The sequence below is a fragment of the Macaca fascicularis genome, chromosome 6, assembly GCF_037993035.2.
Source record: "Macaca fascicularis isolate 582-1 chromosome 6, T2T-MFA8v1.1".
Lineage (NCBI taxonomy): Eukaryota > Metazoa > Chordata > Mammalia > Primates > Cercopithecidae > Macaca > Macaca fascicularis.
In genome coordinates this window covers 184,481,525-184,499,697 of record NC_088380.1, presented here as the reverse complement: position 1 = coordinate 184,499,697, position 18,173 = coordinate 184,481,525, and the positions used below count along the sequence as shown (strand labels likewise).

Below are 18,173 nucleotides of genomic sequence, written 5' to 3'. Positions count from 1 at the left end.
AGTGGCTGGGTCCAGAGAGTGACATACCCTGAAGCCAGACAGTGAGGGTTTACTGCTGCCTCTGCCAGATCAATGCAAGGGAATCCTTGTGTTTGGTACAGAAGAATAACCATTGACCAGACCTCTTGCTGCCTATTAGAGGCCAACAAATGTGCTGATCTCTCCCAAGAAGGACCACATCTGGAAGAGCGCCTGAAGTTGGGGTTCTTACCAGAATAAGTAAGTTTATCATAATGCTCTATTGTTCTTCAAGGCCATCTCTCTCCTATTCTGGACAAACTGAAGAGGTAATGGTGATGTGATGGGACTCACCCTACATCTTTCAAATCTTTGAGAGTGGTATTAATCCCTGGGTAAGATAAGGTACTATTTTTGATTTATTTTCTTGGTAGTTAAGGAGAGCTCTAGGGCCTTCCATGTAGCTCTTCCTTTCAAAATAGCCCTTGCCCCATGGGTTAGGAAGCCAATGTCAGGATTCTGCCCTTCTTGATACCAATAGCAACTCTCCATATAACCACAGTTTCAGAGTACATAGCCCAGGCATGAGACAGACTTCACTCACGACTTTTTTTTAAATCTGTGCCATGTGCATGTATTATACAGTATATTCACAAAAATAAAAGAGGGGGGAAATCCCATTTTTAACAATTAAATACATAATTATTAAGTTTTAAAAATTCTCCTTTGTGTACCATTCCAAAATCCTCTCCTGCATATACTATTTTTTTGGAAACACCTAGTCGTCTCATCGTTATCACACCGGTTGTAACTATGTACCGACGTGTCTACCTTCTCCATCAGACTCTAGAACAAGGAGTCGGATCTGAGTCCCATGCCCCAAGCACAGAACGCTGGACTCCCAGTAGACCGTATGTTGCAAATAAAGACCGTCCCTTTCAACTTAGGCCGTCCACGAGCCCAGCAGTTCCAACAAAATGATGTACAGCAGCCTTTTGCAAGCCTTTATGTTGCCTCAGTATTTCTCCCCTGCAAAATGGGAATGATCCGTATCTGCCTTGCTGTGCTGTTGGAAGGAGTCAGACGACGGGTGTGAAAGTATTATTGTAACACTATAGAAATTAATTCACTCATCCATTTAACAGGCAATTATTAAGTGCTAGGGTGCTGCACCGCGATTACCACCGCGTTACACGCGTTCCTCCAGCAGGTAGCATCCTTCCCGTCCCGCGTAGGGGGGAAGGGCGTCTCCCCACCAGGCTTTTCTCCCACGGAACTCCGGGTGGTGACCTTATTCAAAATGGCGCAGGCTGCCTCGGGGGCTAGTGCGGCGGCGCGGACTCCGCGTGCCCTCTGACCTGCTGGCAGCAGGCGGAGGGGGGAGCCGGGCGCCGCCATATTGGCTGTTGTCCTGTGAGGGGAGCGGTAGCGGCGGCGGCGGCGGCGGCGGCGGCGCGGCGTGTGGAGCGAGGGAGCGGCGCGAGCGGCAGCATGACTCGGAGGCGGAGCAGGCCGAGCGGCGGCGCGGGTAGGCGCGAGCGGGCTCGGGCCGCGGGGCCGCAGAAGCCCCAGGCGCCCGAGCCCCCGCCGCCGCCAAGCCTGGAGGCGGGAGCGGGTGCAGGCCCCCCGGAGGCGCCGGCGGAGCCCGATCGCGACGGCTCCAGGGAGGACGACGAACCCAACCTGGTGCCCGGCCCGCAGGTAGGAGCGAGCGAGGCGACTTCGGCGGCCCGGGCGCTTTCACCTCCCCCGAGCGGGAGCGGGAGTGGGGCGGGGTTGGGGATGGGCCATCCTGCCGCGGCTGGGGCAGCAGCCTTCCCCCGGGTCCGGCGCCGAAGCTTTCTCCCCCGGGGCGGGAATGGAGGCTGGACCCCTCTCCCCAAAGCCGAGGCTCGGTCCGCGCTCCTGCGACTAGGCTGAAGCTGCTCCCCTCTCCCCGCCGCCTCCGGCCTGGAGCAGAGGCTAACGTCCGGCCGTACACCCACACTGGGACTGGGCTGTGATCCCGAGGCCGCAGCTCCTCTCTCGGCCCGCCACCTGCCCCTGGGCCCACCTGCTCCCTCAGCCACAGGCCATCTCGGGGCTCTGGGACTGGACGGCTGCAGCCTCTTCCCTCTCCCCTCGGGAACGGCTCCACTCCGTCCCCTGCACCGCCTGCAGCCGCGGCCCCTCAGCAGCTGTGTCTCCTGGCACCTCCTCGCCATACCCAGCAGAGCAGTCGGAGCAGCCAGCCAGGCTGGCCGGAAGAGTTTTTGGTGGGGTTTCTGCACTGAGGTGGAAACCCAGCAGAACCTGCCCTTTCTCCCTTCCCCTGCCCCGCAAGGCGGCCCGCCCCGACCCTGAGATCCCGGGTGTGGAGACTCCTGCTGAGAGTGAACAGTAGGAGGATGCTCCAAAGCTTCCAGCTTGCCACCTGGAAGAAGGTCACTTTCTTTTGAGCAAAGGAGATAATGGGGGGTACCCTGCCAATGTTCACTGAGAGGCGGGGGTGACATGGGCCACGGTTGCTCTGGGAGGGTTGTGGCACTCGGGGCTGGGTGGCTCTCCCTAAGCTTGCTCTGACAAAAGAGTTTTGAGTTGGTCTTTTGGCTGAGCCTGCCCAGGAAGGCAGGCTCCTGCAGGAGTCTTGGAGGGTCGGATGCGGCGCCGGATGAGGATGAGGCGTGGCGGAAGATGCGTTTGGCTCTGCAGACACTGCATCGGGCAGCAGGGGACTCTGGGAGGCTGGTGCAGCCAGAAGGCATGGCTCTTGACAGCCTTCTAGTAGAATCTCTGGAATTGTGCATGTGAGTGGGGTTGCCATTTGGGGTACCTTCCTACAAAGCCTCCCCTGACCTCCCCAGTTGCGTCAGGTGCCCTCTCTGTGCCCACAGCCCTCTGTGCCTCCCTCTGGTAGCACTCCCCTTTCTGTGATGAAACGTTCTGTTGATATGTCTGTTGCCTGCCCTGGACTGTGAACTCCGCAGGGACGCAGGCCGTGCCATCTAGCTCTGATCCTCCACGCCTGGCCCAGGGCCTTGCTAACACAGAGTAAAAATAACTAGGTGAATGAGAGAGAAAATGAATCAGTCCAGAACCCGTGCTTATTGTAACCCAGTTTTCATGCTGATTTCCTTGTGTCTCAGATCACAATAAGGTTTTTAATTAATGAAAATGTCACCACTTATTGAGTGTCAGAAGCTCCACCTTCATCCCCATCCCCATCTCCTATCCTAGGCTGACACTGCTTCCAGGAGACTCCCCAGGTGGGACCCCCGACCCCTACTGGGTCTAGCTGCCAACCCTGAGGCTGCTTCCCCCACCAGCCTACTCTGGGACCCCCCTGGGAGTGCTGTTACCCAAAAAGGGAGAGTGGGAGAAGGGAGAGCCGGGAAGCTGTTGTCTTCTCTTCTTCTCATTCAGCAGACCATAGAATACTTTAGGGTCTCTGCCACATAGAGATGCCAGAAAGCTTGGATGATGGCTCAACCATTCAGTTTTTATTGAGGATATAACTTTGCCAAGAGCTCTAAGCTTCATCAATTGCTTTGACATCTAGTTTCCTACCATGTTCTTATCTACTCCACTGCTTGACCTACTGATTCATTTATTTGTGCCGGGCACTTTACATACCTTACTTATAATCTTCCCCCCTCCACTGTATTTCTCCGCAGCATTTAGCACACATATGATGAATTGACCATTGATTTGATTATCTGTTTTTATTTGTGAACTCTGTGAGTTCAGGAGCCATGTCAGTCACCATTGTACCCCTGTGCCTGGTGGTTAACAAATGTTGATCAACAAACTAGAGGATATAAATATTATTACCCCATTTTTCAGATGAAGAAACAGAAACTCAGAGCAACTAAACATTTGCCCAAATGACTCCAGCTATAGGTGTTAGACAAAAGAAAAGAAAAGGACTCTTAGGTAGTTTGGGGGATTTTTAACAAGTCTTTTTTTATTTTTAAACTACAGCCCCAAAGAAGGGAAACAAACTGGTAAATTCGGTTCTGATTATGCCCCACTTTGACCGGGGGTGGGGTCTGGAAGCAGGCTTTTGTGCCCTGGTGCAAAGCACCTAGTAGAAAGGTAGGGTTCAGTCATTGCTCTGCGTGCAAGCGTGTCTTTGTTGAGGTTCTCTGGCTCTCACTGCCACTCATAGCCCTGTCTTACATATACAGAGTGGATAAGGAAGATGAAACTCAGTGTCATACACCAAACTGAATCCCAAGGTGGCAAATGAGACCACTCCCAGTCCACAGGCTTGTTGGAATGCCCCAGCTCACACATTGTTTTGTTTCTGTTTGTACTTTCATTTGAGACCATATTTTAAAGATCAAAAGGTTTCCCCCACATTTGGATTTGGGGCTCTTTTTAAACTAAAGATATGGTGATGCTGGGTCCACTTTTCCACAAGGCAGTAATCAGTAGTCTCTGAGTAGCATTTGGCCCTTTTAGACAACATGTGCTCCTTAGGCCTCTTCTGGTTCTTCCCAGGCCCCTTCACTCATTTGCATAACCTGTACACATTTAAAGCAGGACCTTGAGTTTAACTGGGATCCCAAATGGCTTAACTCTCAATTGTTTCAGGCCACTAAACCACATTGATCTGTTTCCTAACAACCCAAATCCTTGTTTACAGCACAAGAAGGCTGAAACAGTTACTACCTTATTAGCAAAGGAAAAAACAAACAAACAAGGAACAACTGAAAAAGCAATTGTGGGAGGCAGTGGGGAGTGGTGTTTAGAGACTTGAATTCCCAGCTTAGCCTCCTAGCTTTGTGACTCCGCAAGTTGCTTCTCTCTGACCCCATCAGGAACTTCACAAGAGGCCTTGGTGGCTCACGCCTGTAATCCCAGCACTTTGGGAGGCTGAGGCAGGAGGATCCCTTGAGGCCAGAAGTTTGAGACCAGCCTTGGTGACATAGTGAGCTCTCTGGTTCTACGAAAAAAAGGAAACCAAAACTTAGCTGGGCATGGGTGCACACCTATAATCTCAGCTACTTGGGATGCTGAGGCGGGAGGATTGCTTGAAACCAGAAGTTCAAGTTACCCAGGACTTCAAGTGCACGCCACTGCACCCCAGCCTGGGGGACAGAGGGAAACCCCATCTCCTTCTTCTTAAAAAAAAATAAATAAATAATAGTTCACAAGAGAAGCAACCTATGTAGCAGCTAGTACATAGAGGCGCCTCACCTAAGAGAGGTGGCAGGAGCTGTGCCAGGTGGCCATACAAAGCCTGAGTGTTCTGGCCTATTAGTTCTGCTAGCTGTCTTTCGTCTCTCTTGGACCACTCAGTTTGTAATCCAGGTACACTCAGTAAGCCCCCAGGAGACTTGCTAGGATGTAAACCAGCAGTTGGTGAGGAGAGGTGAGCTCATCCTACCCTTGTCCACCTCTTGTTCCCCTCCACATCGTCCTCTGGGCCTTTGCCCAGTCTAGTTTAAAGGGACTCTAGAGATCCGATTCTCCCACTGCTCCCTCAAGAAATTGATTAGTCAGTATCTTATAGCAGATGATTAGTCAGTATCTTTAATAAAACCATCTCATTATGTTTAGTTCACTCAGCAGATATCAAAACAACCTCTGTGCCAGGACCTTTATTTGGGGTGCACAGATGGATAAGACAGTTCCTATCTTTGGGGACCTCCCCCTTAGAATCACTGCCTGCCCAGCCTGCACAACTTCCATTGTCAGTAGGAGGAAATGATACTGAGGGGATCCCTGCCACCTCTAGTTCTTCTTTGTAAGCCAGTAGAGACTCACTCAGTAAAAATGTCAAAAGACCTTTGAAAATGAAGACTTACCGACTTAGGATTTTATTTATTTATTTTTATTTAGAGATAGGATCTTGCTATGTTGCTCAGGCTATCCTCAAACTCCTGGACTCAAGTGATACTTCTCCTTAAGCCTCCCAAATAGCTGGGACTACATGTGCATGCCACTGCACCCAGCTGAGTTTTAAATTTTAATTTCTGATATCAGATAGATGATCCTAACACCTTTACTTACCTCATCTAGAAGTTTTTAGAGCAGGGTCTATGTTTTAATTTATTTGGGGGGTATATACTGTGTGTGGTCCTGTGGTCCTTATATACTCAATGCCTGGCTGTTAAACTAAATTCTAATAAGTGAGGATTCTACCACTTCGTTCTTATCTACCCCCAAACTGGGCCAGGTTGGCAGTTATTCGTTCATTTAGGCCAGCCATTCGCATGCTGTGATGCCCAGTCTTATCTCACATGGCATTTATTGTGCAAATATTAACCGATCCCAGCTCTGTGCCAGGCCTGGGCTAGCTGCGCATGCAGAAGTGAATCAGACATAGTCCCTTCCCACAAGGGGCTCATAGTCTAGAGAACGTGTGTATAGTAATTGCAGTGATGCTAGGAGATATAGCATCGGCTTCTTCTGAATAAAGGTTCAAATCCTGGACACTTTTTTTTTTTGAGATGGAGTCTCCGTCGCCCAGGCTGGAGCACAGTGGTGCGATCTTGGCTCACTGCAAGCTCCGCCTCCCGGGTTCACACCATTCTGCCTCAGCCTCCCGAGTAGCTGGGACTACAGGTGCCCGCCACCGCTCCCAGCTAATTTTTTGTATTTTTAGTAGAGACGGGGTTTCACTGTGGTCTCGATCTCCTGACCTTGTGATCCATCCGCCTCGGCTTCCCAAAGTGCTGAGGTTACAGGTGTGAGCCACCGTGCCCGGCCATCCTGGACCCTATTAAGTGGCCTTTGGAAGTGTTTCAGCCTCTTGGTTTGTTTTCTTATGTATAAAATGACAATCCAGGCCAGGCGTGGTGGCTCACGCCTGTAATCCCAGCACTTTGGGAGGCTGAGGTGGGCGGATCACAAGGTCAGGAGATGGAGACCATCCTGGCTAACACGGTGAAACCCGTCTCTACTAACAATACAAAAAAATTAGCCGGGCGTGGTGGCGGGCACCTGTAGTCCCAGCTACTTGGGAGGCTGAGGCAGGAGAATAGCGTGAACCTGGGAGGTGGAGCTTGCACTGAGCCGAGATCGTGCCACTGTACTCCAGCCTGGGCGACAGAGTGAGACTCCGTCTCAAAAGAAAAAACAAGACAATCCAGTTGTACAAGGTTAATGTTAGTGTCCAACAAGTGCTGTGTGCTTAACACGAGAGGCAGCTGGTGTCGGGGTTGCCCAAGACGTAACCTAGAGGAAGATGGGTCAGAGAATGCTTCTCAGAGCTAAGTCTTCAAGGTTCTCCAGAGAACAAGGTGGGAGAAAAGAGTCCAAACAAAGGAAGGAACTTGTACAAAGACCCAGGGCGAACCCCACTCACTTGGAGAGTCGAGAGAGATCTGGCTGAAGGGGCTAGCAGGGTTCTTGAAAACCACACCAAGAGGTTTGGGCTTTATCCTCTAGGTGGTGAGGAATCAATGAAAGGTTTTAAGCAGGAAAGAGAACGTCATGGGCTTCAATACATTCTCTGATAGCACGTGAAGAAGTAATTCTCAGTGGGAGAGACAGCTGTGATTGCTTGATTCCACCTCTCCCTTGCCCCAACCTAATAATCATCAGATCCCCTGTGCTTTGCTGGACCCTATCCCAGACTTACAGAATCAGCCTCCAGGTCTGGATCCCAGGTGTCTATTGTTGAATTGTCCCCAAGTGACTCCGACATGTGGCTGGGTCTGGGAGCTGCTGAATCGAGGGTGCCAGGGGGATCTTTGAGAAGACCTAGGGTATTCAAACAATGAGCTTCCCAGGGAGGAGCTTTTCCATAAGCAAGAATAGAAACCACCTTAGTTCAAAACAGAACAAAAAACCTTCCCCCAGTTCTGATCTATTAATGATATTTGCCAACTGCTAATCTTCCATTGTGTATCCAAACACTTACCTGTGCCTACTCTGTGCTACAGGCTCTGCTGAATGACTGCAATACAGTGACTTGTGGGACACAGGCTCTGCCCTTGAAAAGCTCACAGTATTGTGGAAAGGACAGATTTCAACCAGTAGAATATATTTGATAAGCTCTATTCTAGAGATATGCTTTTAAACAAAAAAGTGTTAGGGTATCCCAGAGCAAAGCCAAGTTCATTCTTCCTGTGGACTTAAGAGGATGTAACACCCAGATCGAGCCTAAAAAAAAAGAGAGGAAAAAGGCAGAAGGAACAGCATGTGTGAAGGTGTGACTACTTTATGTATTTGGTCCTTCTTGGCAGGATGTGCAGAAACAGAGAAGGACTGAGGAGAGGCATGCTATGTCTTGGGAAGGGCCCTGTGTTTGTGCCTTCAGTTCTGTGCCTGTGAGCCTGCCTTCGTCCTTCAAACTCTGGGTGGCTCCCAGCACAGCAGCTGCATGGTTGCGCAGCCTGTGGGCCAACATGCTGCCGTCCATCTCCCCTTCATTCTCCACCAAAGGCCCTTAGCTCCCTTTATTATTTCCCGCTCCATTCTTAGCATGCTTAGCACAAGTGGTAGCTACAAGTAGATCTATCTACTGTGAAAAATGATGTAGGGAAACTAAGCCAGAAAGAAGGGGCTGGTGGAACTGCAAACACTGAAGGTTTTATTAGGAAGTTATAGCCAGAAAACAAGGAGCTGGGGGTTCAAAGAGGCCTTGAAGTCACTTGTCTAGTCCTTCTGTCCTTTGCTTCAAGAAATAAATTTGGTTTGGGCAAGTCTCACTTAGTAAGTTTCCCTGTCATTTCTTCCAGGGCAGAAGAGGAAAGAAACTAACGGGTATTGAGCACCTACTTTGTGCCAGGCCCAGGCCAGGTACTTTACATAATTTATTTCCTTCTGTCCTCACAACTCTGTAAAATATGGTTTTATTCCCATTTCATAAATGAGGAAATTGAGGCTCAAAGAAATTGAGTAATATTCCAAGATCATATTGAAAACGACAATTGGGATTTGAACTCAAAACTGTGTGTCTCATCCCCAAAGTTCATGCTCTTCCTCCTCCATGAGTAACATGTGCTGGGATTACAGTAGCAGAGTAGCAGTTTGACCTGAGGATTCAGGTAAATCTGCGGCTTTGGCCCTCCTTGTGGCTGATTTTACCCAGGAGGCAGTTCAGCAGATGAGCTAGCCTTGTGGGAATATTAAAACTGAGAAAGTTTTAGGGTTAAGGTCACTAGGATCAGAGAGACTCACTCCCAACCGAGCTTGTACAACCAGAAAGGATTCTCCACTGACTAGTCTTACAGTGTGAAACAGCTGTTCTACCTCCTGGAAGGGCCTGAGCCCACAGCCTGCATGGAAGTTTGGGTAACAGCTCCAGGGCACTGAGGTAGGGTTGTGTCAGCTCTCTTAAGAATTAACTGCAGCTCTGATTGTCAGCATTAGAATGGTCTGAGATTCTTCTCACTGATTGCCCTCTCATCAGTGGCTCAGAGTGACTTATAGCATGTTGGGAAATGCACTGGTTTGACTCTGTTTTACATTCTGCCTTTGTGTTGAAAAGCTGAGACATGAGCCAGGTGGGCTTTAAGCTTTCATTTGTTTATTCAGTGAATGCCTGCAATGTGCCAGGCCCAAGCCAAGTTAGGTTCCTGGGCATACTTAAATGACCAAGGTCCACACCCTGCCCCCAGAGAGCTTACATTCTACCAGGAATTTAGGAACAGACAGAATACATCTATGGCACATTTTGATGATGCTGTATTAAATAGAATCAGTTGTGCTTAGCTTGACCAGCAAAAGCTTCACTAACCTTTGACCAGAATCTTAGGGAATGAATAGGAATTGTCAAGGATAGATGTTTCCCAGCACTTAGCACAATTGGCAGGAGATACGGAATTTGAGAATGTTGAATGAGGGAATGAATGGGTGAATGGAAGAGTGAGTGATGTTAACTATGACAATGAGTTTTTCTAGGCTGAGGATTGATCATTTTCTCTGCTTCTGAAAGGGAATTTTAGCTGCTGGTGTTGTCCTCTGCCTGCCTTGGTGACAGAGAGGCTCTTGGAGTTGGGTGCCTCGAGAGTAGAGTGCTCCAGTGGGCCATTTCAAAATAGAATTTGGGATCTGTTGCAGGGCAGCTGGTTAGATACAGCATGTGTCTTGGGGAAATCCTGTACAAACATATACAAACCCTGGAGATGAAAAAGAATCCATGGATGAATGAGGCCAAGTTGAGTGCTGGAAATTCAATCCAGCTTCAGAGTAGTCCTTGACAGCTGTCTGGTCTGGCAATGGGTTATTCCCAAATTGGGGATAGAAAGGCCAAGCCAGAAAACTGAGTCATGCCCCCAAAGAGCTTTTTTTTTTTTTTTTTTTTGAGACAGGCTCTCACTGTTACCCAGTTTGAAGTACAGTGGTGCAGTCTTGGCTCACTGCAACGTCTGTCACTTGGGCTTGAGCAGTCCTCCAACCTCAGGAGACCCTTATGTATTCCTAAAAATGATTGAGGAACCCAAAGAGCCTTTTTTTTTTTTTTTTTTTTTTTTTTTTTGGAGAGGATTCTCCCTCTGTCGCCCAGGCTGGAGTGCAGTGGCCGGATCTCAGCTCACTGCAAGCTCCGCCTCCCGGGTTTACACCATTCTCCTGCCTCAGCCTCCCAAGTAGCTGGGACTACAGGCGCCCGCCACCACGCCCGGCTAGTTTTTTGTATTTTTTTAGTAGAGACGGGGTTTCACTGTGTTAGCCAGGATGGTCTCGATCTCCTGACCTCATGATCCGCCTGTCTCGGCCTCCCAAAGTGCTGGGATTACAGACTTGAGCCACCGTGCCCGGCCTTTGAGCCTTTGTTTATGTTGTTTATATCTATTGATATTTACCAAATTAAATATTAAAGCTGAGAAAGTTTTAAAAGATTTTGTCACTAATTCATTTAAGAAAGACAGTATTGAAGCTATCATGTTAACATAACAATTTTTAATGAAAGCTATATTTTCCAAAACAAAATTAGGAGAATGGCCAGGCGTGGTGGCTCATGCTGTAATGCCAGCACTTTGAGAGGCTAAGGCAGGCGGATCACTTGAGGTCAGGAGTTCGAGACCAGCATGGCCAACATGGTGAAACCCTGTCTCTACTGAAAATACAAAAATTAGCCAGGCGCCGGGCGCAGTGGCTCACGCCTGTAATCCCAGCACTCTGGAAGGCTGAGGCAGGCAGATCACAAGGTCAGGAGATCAAGACCATCCTGGCTAACACAGTGAAACCCCATCTCTACTAAAAAATCCAAAAAATTAGCCGGGCGTAGTGGCAGGCACCTGTAGTCCCAGCTACTTGGGAGGCTGAGGCAGGAGAATGGCGTGAACCCAGGAGGCGGAGCTTGCAGTGAGCGGAGATCGCGCGCCACTGCACTCCAGCCTGGGCGACAGAGCGAGGCTCCGTCTCAAAAAAAAAAAAAAAAAATTAGCCAGGTGTATTGGCAGGTGCCTGTAATCCTAGCCACTTGGGAGGCCGAGGCAGGAGAATCGCTTGAACCCAGGAGGTGGTGGTTACAGTGAGCTGAGATCATACCACTGCACTCCAGCCTGGGTGACAGAGCGAGATTTCATCTTAAAAAAAAAAAATTAGAAGAATGGTCTTCTTTTCATTTTTGCAAATTACTTTCCATCTGGCTTAATAGACTAAAGCTGGCTTCTCATATATGCTTCTGTATTCAGTCTGTTGCAATACATTGTTTTGGTTTAAGTATATGAAAAAATATCCAACCTCACACAAATATGTAAGTGAAAAAAAGAGGAGTGTTTCAGTAGCCTTGCCAGATAATTTCCAGTATTAAATTTGAGCCCTTATCAATGAAGTCTTCATACTCATTTACACTAAAATCTATTGGTCAAACCAGTGCTTTGAATCCATCATGCTTTGGTCATTTGGAAAATAGGCTCACTGGATTTTGCAGATCTTCCAAATGTTTTCCATTTCATTTTACAGTACCAAAAGATAACATTTGTTAATATCATCACCAATTTCATCAGAAAAGTCTTCAAGTATTTAGCAGCTGTGAAACTCATAGTGGTGGACAAAAGTTTCAGAATTCTAATCTTCACTTGAAAGCTTGCGTTTTATATCATTGACTATAAATACTGTCAGTTGTTTTCCTTGAAATGACAGGCTAATTTTATTCATTGTTCATTTTTTTGAGAAAATGTCTGCCAATTCCCAAGTCTAAATAGTAAGTCATTCTTTCAGTTAAAAAATGGTGTTCCATGAAAAAAAGTGGCTTCCTCTTCCTTGGATTTTATCTCTCTTTTATCCAGGAAAAACTAGAATGCCCTAAGTTAATGCTTCTCAGGTCAAGGCAAAAAAGTCTTGGGCCTGATCTGGTAAGGAAGCAGAGATAATGGTTTTAATGGCTACAGATGCCAGCCCCCTAGGCCCTGGAGTGTACCTAGAGCTCACTTGGCCCCTTCACTGCTCTGGGGCAGTGCATGCTACAGCATGGATCTCCTGTGAGTAATCTCACACTCTCCAGAGATTCTGGTTTTGCTTAGAGTGAAGAAAAATTATCTTGGAGCTTTTTTGAGGAGATCCAAAATCAGTAGAACCCCCAGAATTTTTCTTACCTCATCTTTTGCCTAAGGCTAGACCTGCATCCTCAGAGTCTCTGAAATTTAAACTGAGGTGAGCAAGAACAACGGGCTGCTGGATTCAAGAATCAGTTCCATCAGCCTTTGTGATGAAGAAAAATGGTTGGAGTTTTCATTCATTCGATGAACATTTGCTGATTATGTTCTTTGTGTAGGAATACTGTGCCAGGTGCTAAAAATACAGCTTGGGAGCAGCTGATTGAAAGTCTGGGTTGACTGACTTTTCAGGGCATAAGGGTTCATGAATGCCAGAATTTGGAAAATGGCAGCAGATCACAGTCAAAGGGAACTCTGAACCAAGAGCCATTCTCTGCCAAAGCAAAAATTTGAAGGAACCAGTGGCATTACTGACTAAATATAACATCTCTAGGGCTTGGGATTCTTATCACCCTCTAGCAATTAAAGCGGAGATGAAAATAGCAGAAAAAAGTTCCCAGTTCCACAAGGCATCATACCCAGGGGCAGGCACCAGGCCCTAGAGTTAAGACATCAGCTTTAGGAGTGGCCTTCTCAAACTGCCTGGGTCTGAAAGAAGGACTCAAGTGTACCAAACTCAGAGAGGACAGTGGATAAACTAGTCTTCAATGTAGACTTAGAACAGAACAGCCAAGGGGCTTAGATAGTAGATTGAGTGCCTACTGCCTGGATCCCTTGAGCTAAGTGCTTTGTATCTCTAATGTCCTGTGGGCAGCTTCAATTAGAGCTTAATTAGCTTTTCAGGCCCTGTGTTTCTTGCTTTAACTGGGAAGACAACCTGTCCTGTAAGGTCACTTCCAGTGATGGCTAATCTCATTTATTTTGTGTACCATTTTGGCTCTAGGGAGAGTCACATTATTTCGGTTAACTGGGGGCATCTCATAATCCCTAAAGAATGCAGTCTTTTACTCTAACGCGGTTAAGATTGGAACCATTCTGGAGGTCAGGTGGACAGATGGGCCTTTCTCTGTAGGAAGCAGTAATTTCAAGCAGTGTCTCATTGGACTGCCTGATGGCTGCATTGCCATGGGGACACCTAGCAAACCTGAGTTCTCTACCACATGCCCAGCTGAGCCCATGCCTCAAGCCAGGCCCTGTGCTGCTCCATGAGGGATCCAGACAGGAATCAGGCCTGGCACCTGCCTCTTGTAGAAGGGACAGAAGATACAGGTAAATAAATTAAATAGAAGGCACAACTACTATAACCAAGGCACAGTGTACGAGGAGGAGATGGGAGAGGAGAAGTGAATTACAAGAGGGACTCTGTAGGAGAAAGCCTGGAGGAGGTTGGACTTAAATTGGGCCTTTCGTCTCAGCTACTCATTGGTAAACATGAGAAGAAAGTGGATTTTAAGCAAGGGATCCCCTTTAGCAAAAGCATGACATAGAAAAAGGCAGAGATTATTTTGGGAATTTAGGGAATGACTTCATGGGGTTGAGGGGAGAGATTAAGATTTCTAACAAGTCAGCTTAGATTCATCATATATGAGAGACTCATGTTCGTGTAAAATACAGTGACCATTTATTGTTTCCTATTGTTCCTGTCGTGTTAATGATTAATACCATATGTTGAGCAACATCTGTGTGCCTAGCAGTGGACTAGGTGCTTTATCACATTTATTTCTCACAGCTGACCCTACAAATTGAAACTTAATCCCATTTTACAGATGAGCAAACAGAGAGGGTAAGTAGAACTAGCACAGCATCATACAGCTGGTAAGTGATAGAGGTCAGGATTAATGCCAAAGCCAGTGTTTCCACTGCGCCCCAGTGCCTTCCACAAGTACTTTGGCACTAAATGCAGTCACATTAATTACACGCTTAATTTATAAGAATTGTGTATTTGCTTTTAAAAACAGAAAACACACGTATCATACTTTTTATTATACATTTGAATTATTGGTTATAACTACAAAACCATATACAGTCATTCCTCCGCATCTGTGGATTCAACCAATTGTAGATAGAAGATATTCAAGGAAAAAAAAAGGATGATTGTGTCTATACTGAACACGTGTAGACTTTTTGCCTCGTCATTATTCCCTAAACAATACGGTATAGCAACTATTTACATAGCATTTACATTGTATTAAATATTATAAGTAATCTGGAGATTGTGGGAGTATGTGCATTGGTTATATACAAATATGACACCATTTTATGTCAGAGATTTGAGCATCTGCAGATTCCGGTATCTGTGGGGTGTCCTGGAACTGATCCCCCATGAGTACTATGGGATGACTGTATAGTGTGGTTTATATGCCATATAAAGAATTTCAGGCCAGGCGCGGTGGCTCACACCTGTAATCCCAGCACTTTGGGAGGCCGAGGCAGGTGGATCACGAGGTCAGGAGATCGAGACCATTCTGGCTAACACGGTGAAACCCCGTCTCCACTAAAAATACAAAAAGTTAGCCGGGCGTGGTGGCGGGCGCCTGTAGTCCCAGCTACTCGGGAGGCTGAGGCAGGAGAATGGCATGAACCCAGGAGGCGGAGCTTGCAGTGAGCCAAGATCGTGCCACTGCACTCCAGCCTGGGCGACAGAGCGAGACTCCATCTCAAAAAAAAAAAAAAAAAAAAAAAATTTTTTTTTCAAGAATAACTATACAACATTTTAATTATATGTACTGGCTTTTGAACCTAGCATGCAAATGAAATGAAACTTGTAGTAAAAGTATATGTCCTGGTGCTCACCTTGTGGTCATCATCATGGCAGGAAAAGGGACTCTATCTAGAGTTACTGTGGCACTTTGTAGCTATGGAAAGTTTCTTCTTTGCCTTAATTTCTCTGAATACCATCCTTCTCTATCAACCTTCCACTCCTGCAGTTGCCATTAAACAACTGTCTTGCTCATTGAAATGTTCCCTTGGCAGAGACTGATTTAGGCTGTATCTTTTGTGAGTTCCACATGTAAAATTTCTGTCTAAGTTCCTTGTACTTCCCGAAATGTTTCATTATGCTTCTGGTACTATTGTTTGGTTCTCTTCTTTTTTGAGAAACCAAGGACCTAAGTCAGTGTAATTGGTAACATTACAGGTTTAAGGATACCCTGATGCTAACTCATTATGAGAAAGTAATTTCATGGGAGAAAAATGATGGCATTATCTTATTGGTAGGATGAGGGTGATACCCTTATTATTCCCGTAGGCCTCTGCAGATACGTCAGTTAACTACCATTGCATAACAAACCACCTCCAAAACCTAGTGGTTTAAAACAATACCACTTTCTATCTCTCACGAGTCTGCTCTCAGCTGGGCTCACTCATGTTTCTCTGATCAGCTGGCCAATCAGCTGGGAAGGCTTCGCTTTCTCCACAAGTCTTTCACATCCCTCCAGCAGCTAGCCTCGTCTCACTCTCAGGCCATGGCAGAGGTACAGGAGCGAGCAAGCCCAGCCATGCATGGAAACAAGTGGAAATGCATACATACTTTTCAAGTTTATGGCTGGCAGCCTGTTTGCTAACATCGCATTGGCCAAAGTGACATAGCCAAGCCCAGTGTCAGAATGGGGGCAGATACAAAGTTGCAGGATATAGGAAGCTATTAATTGGAGGCATTAAATGCAATCAGTCTCCCAGTCAGGACCCCTCAGTGTGAAAGCAAACCTATAGACTTATATTTATTTTTCTTTTTTTTTTTTTTTTGAGACGGAGTCTCGCTCTATTGCCCAGGCTGGAGTATAGTTGCGCGATCTTGGCTCACTGCAAGCCCCACCTCCCGGGTTCACGCCATTCTCCTGCCTCAGCCTCCCGAGTAGCTGGGACTACAGGCGCCCGCCACCACGCCCGGCTAACTTTTTGTATTTTTAGTGGAGACGGGGTTTCACCGTGTTAGCCAGGATGGTCTCGATCTCCTGACCTCAAGATCCTCCCGCCTCGACCTCCCAAAGTGCTGGAATTACAGGCGTGAGCCACCACGCCCGGCCTGACTTACATTTCTAAGTCGAGTTTATCATAGAAGGAAAAAAAAAGTCCAAATAATGACTGTATTGGGCCTATGTGATGGGCATACACAGGGTAGACACTTCACATGCTACGCAGTGATGATCCTTACAACAACTCTGCAAGGTAGGTAGGAATTGGAGCCCAGAGAAGTTAAATAACTTGCTCAAGGTCACCCAGCCAGTATGTGTTCAGGCAGGGATTAGAATGCCTGTTTGATTTCAAAGCCCAGATTGTTTTCACCATACTCACTACCTCTCAGGAGTACCAACCAAAGCCTTACCTTCCCTCTGACACAATTTCCCACTGAGTTGATACTTTCTGACTAGCTGTACAAACGCCTCCTCCAAAATGTTGCTGCGATCCTAAGGGAATTGTGCAATTCTTCAGAAAACCCACACATTCTCCTAAACTGTCCATTGACTAAAACATTATTTCCTTCCAGATGGGCATTGGTCCCTGGGCTGCACAGGCAGCCCAAGAATTGTAGCCACTCCCAGCCATGCCAGAGAAGGAAGGGCCTTTAACGTTTAAGATGAAAGGTTTTTGGGGGGATGTCAGAGAATTAGGACATTTGAGCATGAGCTTTGGAGTCAGACTCACTAGGGTTCAACCACTCGCTAGCTTTATAACCTTGGGCAACTCATTTAACTTCTTGAAATCTGTTTCTTCATCTTAAAAAATGGGAATAAGAACACCTCATTTGCAGAGCTGTTACAAGGACTAAATTTAAATTATGCCTATAAACTGCCTAACCCAGTGCCTGGCACGTAATAAGTGGCATTACTAACATTGTTACCATTATTTTGAAGGAGAGCCTTTCCCCTCCTGGGAAACCCTGTTTCTGTCTGTTGGACAGGTCCCCCCCGCCTCCAGCCAGCCTGTGCAGACTTGCTGCCTTCTGTGTCACCGGGAACGCAAAGGCTGGGAAGAAGGCCCTTCTCAAAATGGACTGGTGTTGCAGGGTGAGAAGCTGCCCCCTGACTTCATGCCAAAGCTCGTCAAGAATCTCCTAGGCGAGATGCCTCTGTGGGTCTGCCAGAGTTGCCGAAAGAGCATGGAGGAAGATGAAAGGCAGACAGGTCGAGAACATGCAGTGGCGGTAGGTAACCACTGACAGGGGTCCCTGAATGCAGGAGGGCTGCCTTCCCAAGGAAGTCAGGCTGTTCCCTGTCCTCAGGTGGCTCTCCTTGGGCAGCTCCCATGCCCAGACACTGAGAGACTTCTGGGCTGCACTGGCACAGCATTGGCAGCTCAAGTTCAGATTTGGGGGAAGAAGAGAAACTTCTGGCAGCCCACCGGTCAGTCCCTCAGGGTGGTCTGCGCACAGGATGAGGGCCCACTCATAAGTACTGGTAGATCACGAGCCTGCTGTCTTTGGCTCTGTGGCAGCTTGAAAGACAACCAGTAAGACGTGGAAGACAGAGATGAGTTTGAGGGTCTGAAATGTGCCCTAGTTAGAAGGACAGACACCAGGGAGCCATCTAAGTCTGCTGTCTCATGAATCACGATGACCAGACTTTCCTTATTTCTCACGTCGCTGCAGATCTTCCCTTTTACCCAGGATCAGTTTAGCTTCAGGACTCCTGGCCAAAAGGCCCTTCCTGTCATTGGCAGCTCTCTACTCCCCAAAGGCCCGCAGTTCACAGGCAGTCTCTGCCCCTACCAGAGTCTCTCTCCCCAGTCTCCACACATTGCATGTAAGTGGGACCACCACAGCCCTTTCCCAGCAAAGGCCTGGCCCTCATTTGTTCTTATAGCTGGAGTTGTATTCATTGTGTTTTTGCTATGGCACAT

The 18,173-nt window shown here is 47.4% G+C and overlaps 1 protein-coding gene across 26 annotated transcripts in view; it reads left to right on the top strand.

Moving 5' to 3' along the window:
- Window positions 1–1,354: 1,354 nt before the first annotated feature.
- The window catches only part of FAM193B (family with sequence similarity 193 member B), a 35,215-nt gene continuing 18,396 nt past the window's right edge, over window positions 1,355–18,173 (top strand). For 5 of the 26 annotated variants that reach the window (XR_012414435.1, XM_073994867.1, XM_073994864.1 and 2 more), the window contains exons 1-3: window positions 1,731–2,744; window positions 8,631–8,691; window positions 17,236–17,478. Coding sequence is in view for 14 of the 26 variants with exons in the window: in XM_065547107.1 (XP_065403179.1) it covers window positions 17,365–17,478 (114 nt within the window). In the remaining 12 variants the exon portion in view is untranslated. Of the gene's footprint in view, window positions 1,660–1,730; window positions 2,745–8,630; window positions 8,692–17,235; window positions 17,479–18,173 lie in introns of those variants that run through there. The other 21 variants (XR_012414434.1, XR_012414433.1, XR_006698967.2 and 18 more) reach the window with 10 other exon arrangements.